Source organism: Eubalaena glacialis, chromosome 9 (genome assembly GCF_028564815.1).
Source record: "Eubalaena glacialis isolate mEubGla1 chromosome 9, mEubGla1.1.hap2.+ XY, whole genome shotgun sequence".
NCBI lineage: Eukaryota > Metazoa > Chordata > Mammalia > Artiodactyla > Balaenidae > Eubalaena > Eubalaena glacialis.
Genome location: NC_083724.1, coordinates 84,488,581 through 84,497,102, shown reverse-complemented (window position 1 = coordinate 84,497,102; position 8,522 = coordinate 84,488,581). Strand labels below are relative to the sequence as shown.

General features: G+C 39.8%; 1 protein-coding gene across 3 annotated transcripts in view; it reads right to left on the bottom strand.

Annotated features, from left to right (window-relative positions):
* Positions 1 to 4,616: 4,616 nt before the first annotated feature.
* The window catches only part of RMI1 (RecQ mediated genome instability 1), a 389,280-nt gene continuing 385,374 nt past the window's right edge, over positions 4,617 to 8,522 (bottom strand). For all 3 annotated transcript variants that reach the window (XM_061200541.1, XM_061200542.1, XM_061200543.1), the window contains one exon: positions 4,617 to 4,803. In XM_061200541.1, the coding sequence (XP_061056524.1) occupies positions 4,642 to 4,803 (162 nt within the window). In that variant the 3' untranslated portion in view covers positions 4,617 to 4,641. The remainder of the gene's footprint in view (positions 4,804 to 8,522) is intronic.

Below are 8,522 nucleotides of genomic sequence, written 5' to 3'. Positions count from 1 at the left end.
AAATTTCTAAAACCGAAAGAGTAAAAAGAGATTCTGAGTTGCTCCAGTGTTTTCTTTATTTGTGGGAATTTTTAGAGAGTAAAGATACAGTTTTGTATTACACTGTATGTAAAATAAGGCAAAATAAGTTAAGTGTAGGGAAAAACAATGTATTTCCAAAGGAACTCATGGCAGCCTTGTTTATAATAGCGCAAGACTGGAAACAAACTAAATGCCATGAATGAGAGGCTAGTTAATTAGAGTGTGACACCATCATGCAACAAAATAGTTTATAGTTGTTAGAAAGATTGAGACATCTCTACATGTCCCAATATGTCAAGATTTTCAGGACATATTATCAAGTTAAAGAAAATAAAAAAGCAGGGGTGTAAAACAGCATACATGGTATGATACCTTTGTATAAAGGTAAGAACAATACATGCACACATGTACATTTAAATGCATGGATTACACTGGGAAGGAGAGAGGAGTTGCCTCCAGGGAAGTTAACTGGGAACCTGGTACAAAAGGAAAGAGAAGTTGTCTTTCTAACTTTTCACCTTTGCCCTTTTGTAACTCAAGTTTTGTTCTGTGTGCAAGAAATTTCTATTCCCAACAATATATTAAAATAATAATTAAAATATCAAAAACAGAAATTAGAAATAAATTACTCATGTTCAACCATCCCCAAAAACTGAAATGACATCTGCTCTTAAATCTCCCTGTGGGGTCTGGCACAGTGCCTTCCATTCATTATTTGTTAAATTGTTGAACTAAAAGTAATAGCTCATACAGAATTTAACATACCAAAAAAAAAAAAAATCATTCAATATTTATCCTTTAAACTTGATATGTTTTCAAATAACTAAATCATTTTAGCCAAAATGAACAAACTACATTATAGGAACAGATTAAACCTCTAAAGCTGCTAAAAGATTCTGGAATCAACTTTAGTATCAAAAGCTTCCTGCAGTGGGATAATTTACCCTGGTCAATTTAATCAGTAAGTTAAGAAAATCATGAATTTATAATTATATTGTAATTTGACTGGAGAAGATGGAAATTATATGTCATCCATGGGCTGCTCTCAATCTTTCATTAATTTACATGAATCCATAGATTCAGCAAGGCTATTCCATGTTTCTTTAGATTGAAGCTGAGAAAATAACATTGTTTTGAATGAAAATGAAGATAGCAGTAAGAAATAAAGGAAATAGTAGGGAATCAGGTATTAGGAGCTCTCTGAGGAAAGTGCAGGACTCTGCTATTCAGAATACAAGACAAAAAAGTAACATTGAAACTGTTATAGGCAACAAAATAAATATTAGCCTGAGCTTATTTCTCTATTATTTTCTTCCAGATATATAGCTTGGCACATCTGGTTACACGGTAACATCATGATCCCAGCTACATTTGTGTTTGTACTTTGGTGTTTATTCTAGTCAGTCTTCTCATATCCCTTAAAGAAGTTCATATCCTCTTTAGATATTCTCAAGATTCTCCTAAGACGTTCAATTTTTCTCCCAGCAAAATTGCTTACTTAACCAGTTGTTTCATTTAGGAAATAGTAGAAGTGTTCAGCAAAAGTCTTCATGCACTTCCCCACCTCCACTCCCAAATCCACATGTGTTGCCACGGGTCGTTCAATTCCCTTAACGAGGAAATGACATTGGGTCACTCTGAAAAGAATCAACTGAGGGTTCTGTTAATTTTTTAAAGTATTCCCCTTCACATAAAGAAAAGGTTTTAAAACAGACATAATAACCCTAAGCATGTAATGTCAACTCCACCACAAACACCTTAAGAGAAGCTCAACATTTTAATGGAGAAAAATTCACACTTGATTCAAGGAAACTCACTGTACTCCCTCACTGTCATCAGGAAAGCCCTTCCAACAGTAGAATCTTGCTCCAGGATCTCACTGATTATGTCATCTGCAATAGGAATATATACTAATCCCTCCAGGTCTCCCAATTCCCAGGGATCTAGGGAAGTGACAAAGATAAGGGGGAAAGAGCTCATTTCAAACATTAAAAAAAAAAATCCCTGAGGTTTATATGCATATAATCCATTCATAGCATCAATACCCTTGAGAACAAACCGACCCCAGGGGAAGGGTTTTTTACCCCCTTAACTTCTCACATGTACCTCCCATAGCTCAGGCTTTTGGATGCTCTTAATGATCATTTGAACTTGATTTCACTTACATAAAAATACCTGGTGTACCAGTTAGCTATTGCTGTGTAAAAAACTACCCTCAAAATTTAACAGCATCTGAGAAAGGAAAAATAAATACACAAGTGCTTCTTCAAGCCTCTACTTGTGTCACTTGTTTTGTACCATTGGCTAAAGTCATGTCACCAAAAACCCAGAGTCAGAGTAGAAGGCCACTACCAAAGGGCTTTGATATGGGGAGATGCAAAAAATTGGGTCCACCTATGCAATTAATCCACCATGCCTGGAGATAAGCAACGCAGGGTGGTATATTTAGAAAGCCCCCAAAATGACGCCAGCACTAAACCTTCTACTCCAATCACTTACCCTGACAGTGTGGGGTAAATTGCTGAGCTGACCAGGTGAGAACTAGGGTCAGCCTTGGCTTGTTTAGGTGCAGCATGACTGGCTGGGGTATAGAAGGGATGATTTCCTGCCACACCAAGGCTGGTAACTGGGCTCAAGGGGCAAGACTGTACCTCCCAGCAGTTGGAAAGAGATGTTCACTACTCAATCTAGGAAATAGTGAGGCAGATGAGAAGGAATGATATGCCCCAAGGGAGGACAGCCTGGGTGGTCAAGCTGGAAAGGGAGCCACAAGGACAGCTTTGAGTTCTGTATAATGTGGCGAAATTCAAATTCCTTCTAGTCCAGGGCCTAGGAAACCTGTCACGTTTCCCAAGCTGAGAGTGGCTGCAATGAATTGATTAAAGGCTTTATCTCTAGAAGCTGTACCACAGAAGGAACAGAGAAGTTGTACTTAATGAGCAAGTAACAGAGTCCCAAGGGTGGAAGAGCTTTTTACTGGTGATGATCGGACAGGGAAGAGGAGCTGCCTTGGCAAACAAAAGAGGAGATACAGGCACAATGATAGGCACATCCTGGCCAGGCAACAACAGCACAGAGCAGGGAAGGGATGGGATGAGGTGGACAAGAGGAGTGTGTGTGAGATGTCCCTATAGATTCCCTAAATAAGTTAGCTAGTGGGGAATGAGCTAGATAAAGGCCTCTCAAACAATTTGTATGGAAGAATGCTTTTCTTAAATTTCTAAACTGTTATGGACTCAGACTTTTATAAATAGTATAAAAAATAAATTCCTCCCCCAAAAAATTTTAAAAAGGCACAAATCCAAACAAAATGAAAGGTCAACTATTTTGTTACTAGATTCAACAAACATAAGATTGTTCTGTCAAATTATCAGAGTCTCTAAACACTCATTCTCAATTTCAGTGCTTGTGCCATCAGGGACTAGTAACAAACACCTCACCAACTGGCATAAGCCTGTGAACCACACTAAGGGTAGTGCTGAGCTAGACAGCTGTCAGCTTTTGTTTGATGATATAAAAACAAGAGCTACCAGGCTTGGAGCAACTACTATCCTCTAAGCTCTGCAGTCAGTACTTCACTTTTGCTATCTTCATTCTTTTGAAGTTATTCTCCCCATAAGGGAACCAAAGCCAGTGAGGCTACAGACTTGCTCTAGACTACAAAGAAAGTGTCCAAGGTGGGCTTTTGTTGATGGCCTGGTCCGTAGGGCTTGAATAAAGATGGCGAAGGATATAAGCACGTACAGTATTCTCCACTGTCTAAGACTCAAGGAGGTGCCAGGAAGGCTTCCAAAATACCTGAGTATGAATTGCCTTTGACATTGGCTCCTCTTTGTAGCTGCCATTTTTTCCTCCCTCTAAATGCATAGACTTGGAGTTTTGCCAGATTCATTACAATAATCATCTCGGCTCAGAAGCCATTCTGCTTTCTCTTTAATGTAGTTTCACCCAACAAATGCACACAAATCCCTCTGGTGCCCTCGAGTCTTAGGTCTTCCGGCTGGAATTGACTTTGTGACCTTCGAACCAGGTGCGGTTAGACATAAAGCCATCATATTAGGGCTTCATCCCAGCTGTGACAGGCTCCTGACACTAAGCTTTAAGTTTAGTGGAGGTATTTTTGCTGTGTTGGTTTTGTTTTCATTTGTCTCCTCAGCTGAATATGAGTGAGCTGGGTCTGATCAATTGCCTCACCCTGTCTACAGACTCGAGCTCTAGGATGCAGGGGAAGCATGCAGGCAAGGGCTGGGCCTTGGACTTCCCCAACCAGAACTGAGGACAGCAGAGCCCTCCCAGTCAGTCTGCCCTCTGGAGCAATCACAGCAGAAGGGGCTTGGCACCAAGCCACAGAGGAGAGTTTCCAGGGCTAGAGCCCAACACAAGATGAAGTAAAGGGAGGTTGGAATCACAGTTGGTGATTATATGGGTTGAGATGGACAAGAGCGGAGATGAGGCCATATCCTCTATGAGGCTTTCCATGACCCTCCATGCCAAGTGGACCCTCCTTCCTTTGTGTTACTACCAAAGCCTCAGAGTACGTTGCATATTCTTCTCATAGTGCAAGGCAATTATGTGTTTACATATTCAGCTCCCACATGAGGCTTTCACGTCCAGGGACTCTCACTCATTTGTGTATCCAGTACGATGCCTGGCAAGCTGTCGGCATTCAATAAGCTGGCTAAGGTGAACCAGTGCCAGTTGAGTCTCACAAACATTAACCAGGGAAGTCCTCTGGGCAAGATGAGCAAGAGTGCTGTGAAAATCCAAATTCCTTTTTAAGACCTGAAAGTAGAAATCAAGAGTTTAGAAAGCCTCTAAACTCTACACGTCAAAGCAATCTTGTCCCAGGAGTTCTTTTACAAGTTCAACAAAATAAACCAAAATCATGAATTTAAAAAAAAAAAAAAAAAAAAAGAGCCCCTGTCAATGTCATTGTCAAGGATCAAGCTTTCTTAGAAATGAAAAATGGGAGCTGGAAATTCCCAGGAGCACCAAGCCAGCCGGTCTAAATACAAATCAGGCTGCTTTCAAGAGCCATGTCATCCCTTTATTCAATTTAAAACACTTTTTTAAATTCTCGGCCCACAAAGACTGAATTCAGATATAAACACAAAATCTCACCACTCCTGGCAAGATTTAAAATTTAAGGAAGGAAAATTATTTTCAGATAAAGATAGCCACATAGGCAAGGAAAAACAAATGCTTTCAAAAATCTCAAGGGGTTTCAGCCTGGGACTGGCCATCTGCTTAGCCTATGACTTCCTGCCCAGTAACTCCACCATGCCTGAGCCAGAGCCTAGAGCTTCTGTGATGAAGAAACAAAGGAGAAATCTGGAAGCCCCAGCACCATCAGGAGCTGTGCCCAACGTCACTTCAACCAAATGTAAAATAGATAGCTAGTGGGAAGCAGCCGCATAGCACAGGGAGATCAGCTCGGTGCTTTGTGACCACCTAGAGGGGTGGGATAGGGAGGGTGGGAGGGAGGGAGACGCAAGAGGGAGGAGATATGGGGATATAAGTATACATATAGCTGATTCACTTTGTTATACAGCAGAAACTAACACAACAATGTAAAGCAATTATACTCCAATAAAGATGTTAAAAAAAAAAAGAAGAAGCAATAGGCCAATAGGTACACTGGTCGGCTTTATACTTGCTGTGGTGGGAGGGTGGATTGAGTGCATGGACAGCTCTTGTGAACCAGCGTGAACAACTCTGGGGGTATCTACTCAGCACTAGCCTATCTCTGCCCTGCTGAGAATTAACCCTCCCACGAGTGGACCCCATGACCACGTTAGGACTGTGTGACTCTACCACCCAGCCACAGTGAATGGGCTCAGGGCTGGGTACCTGGCCCAAGCTGGGTCTCTCCCAGGAATCTGGACCTGGAATCCAGTGCCGGTCAGTAAACACCTTTTTCTGCTTAAGTTGATGTGAAGGGGGTCTCTGTTACTTTCAACCAAAGGAAACTTGACCAAGTTCATCAATATATCTGCGGGGGTGTTCAATGGGCAAAAAGCAAACAGGCTCTCTGTGAGTGGAAGTGTCTTCAAATTGTTTTGGCAAAGGAAGCGATCCTAACATCTGGAATTTTTAGCAGAGACTTCTTTCCCCATTACTCCAAAAGGACTGAGTTAACAGAATTACAAAGACAACTCCCTCCAACAAGAGTCTTACAAGCAATAACAGCAATTAGTCTAGAAAAGTATAGGTTAAAATGCAAATTATATATATCTAAATGTATCTGAAGTGCCTAAAATAGGTATCAGATTTTTTTAACCTAACACTAAAGTCATATGAGCAATCATTAATTGGACTTACTGAAATGTATTGTCTGGCATTTTTTACACTCTTACCATTTCTTTTATTGTGATGCAGGAAACTTCACACCTACCTATAATTCTAGTTTATCTCATATATAATGAGAAAAGGCCAACATAACTTGAGCATCAGTATGTACTAATATTTCATTATCATTTTGCTTTAGTTTAGCTGGGGAAGAGATGGGTCTTGATAGTATCTATATATATGGTTGATTATGTAACCTGAAATTTATATCTTAGCATTTAAAAATGCTAAGTGTCTTTTTAGATCTCAATCTGCTTTTGGTTTTTGTTGTTGTGTCCTTTCCTGGACATTGGTCTTTCAGCTGGGATAGATTTGATTAGATGCTTCCTTCCATCTTTTGCTCACATGCTTTCCTCTGAGTAATGGCCACCCTGACCTCTTTAAAAGTCAAGATGAGCTCAATCTTTCTCAGGGGCCTCAGCTAAAAGTATGGATCTCTTATGTCAGCAAAAATTCACTCTCCCCCAAACGCCATATGGCTCTGCCCCATTTAAGCCATCATTAGGCCAACTAGATGTTGTATTCTTAACATCCTTAAGGAGAATGTACACGTGAAAAGTAAGGAGAGGGAATTGATATTGATATTGATTCTTGCTATTCTATTTTATAAAACATTCCTTGGGTTGCAAAAACACAGGCAGAAACTGGTTTCTATTCTAAAGATCACCAAATATACTCTTAATCCTAAAAATTTAACATTACACAGTAAGTATTATCTTTGTGTAGAGCTGCTACCGACCTGTGCTAAGTGCAAATTATTAGAAAAAGTGTCACTGTAGGCAGACACCACCCTTAGGTACTGAGCTTGGCCAGTAGCCCAGGGCCGGATTCCAGGCCCCGCACACCCTCTCAGCCACGTTATGGGGTAGATCAACAGTACAGTCACAGACACTCACCTGCCTTTGTGGTTGAGAAGCTGTCTTTACCTATTTTTCCAGCTATGCATTTGAGAGATGTGGTATAATAAAGGTGTACAATTTCTACTAACCTATGAACTTTTGAAAATGAAAAAGTTATGGAAAGTTATGGAAAACTTTGAGATCAACTTTAAAATTCTTTTCCAACAGACACCTGGGCATAAACATGGAAGAGAAATAAGCAAGAAGCTGTATTATTAGAAGTTCTATTTTCGGGGGGAAGCTGGATATACACACAGTGAAGTGAATAAAGTATATTAATCCTAAACCTATACCTTGATGATTTTCTACTGGTCCAGACACTCAATAACAATAGCTCAGTTCAAGATCTAGAACATTTCTAGCACCCCATAAGATTTCCTCTTGCCATTTCCCAGGAAATCGCTCCTGCCCACAGCAATCCCTTTCTGACCTCCATCACCTCCATTCACGTTTACCGTCCTTGGACTTGGTATAAATGGAATTACACAGTACCTACTATTTTATGTCTGGCCTCGTCCACTCAGCACCATGTCTGAGGGGTCCTTCCATGCAGTAGTGTGTATCAGTAGTGTGGTCTTTTTTGTTGCTGTGTAAAATTCCATCATATGACGGTGCCACAATTTATTAACTCTACTCTTGATGGATATTTGGGTTGTTTCTAATTTGGACCTATTATTAATATAAATTTAGTAGTTCCTTTGAATCTAAGGACTAGAAGTTCATATTTTTACTCAATGTTATCCCACAAAGAAACTTACGCAATGAAATAATAGTAAAATAGAGAAACGCAGAAAACTAAAATAAGGATAAAATATCAATGCCTTGGGCAGATAAGCCCAGTATGCAATCTGTCAGGTCTTTAGAGCTTCAGTAATTGCATTTCAAGTTAAACTCTGAGCTTCCTGGAAGCCTAAACAAAGAGGGAAATGTGGTGAATTACATAACATTTGTAATAGGAAAAAAGAATTAGTCAGGAGGAGCAAAACTTCTGTTGCCTCTAAGTTCCAAAGAAAGACCTTCACATGGAGCTTCGTGGTAGGAATTATTGAGACATGTAAAGACTAATGTCCTCAAGGTGACTCTATAAGAAATGTATGAACAGATTTTTAGATCACTATTTCTTTTTTTTTTATTAATTTTTATTGGAGTATAGTTGATTTACAATGTTGTTTTAGTTTCTGCTGTACAGCAAAGTGTCAGTTATACATATACATATAACAACTCTTTTTTAGATTCTTTTCCCATATAGGTCAT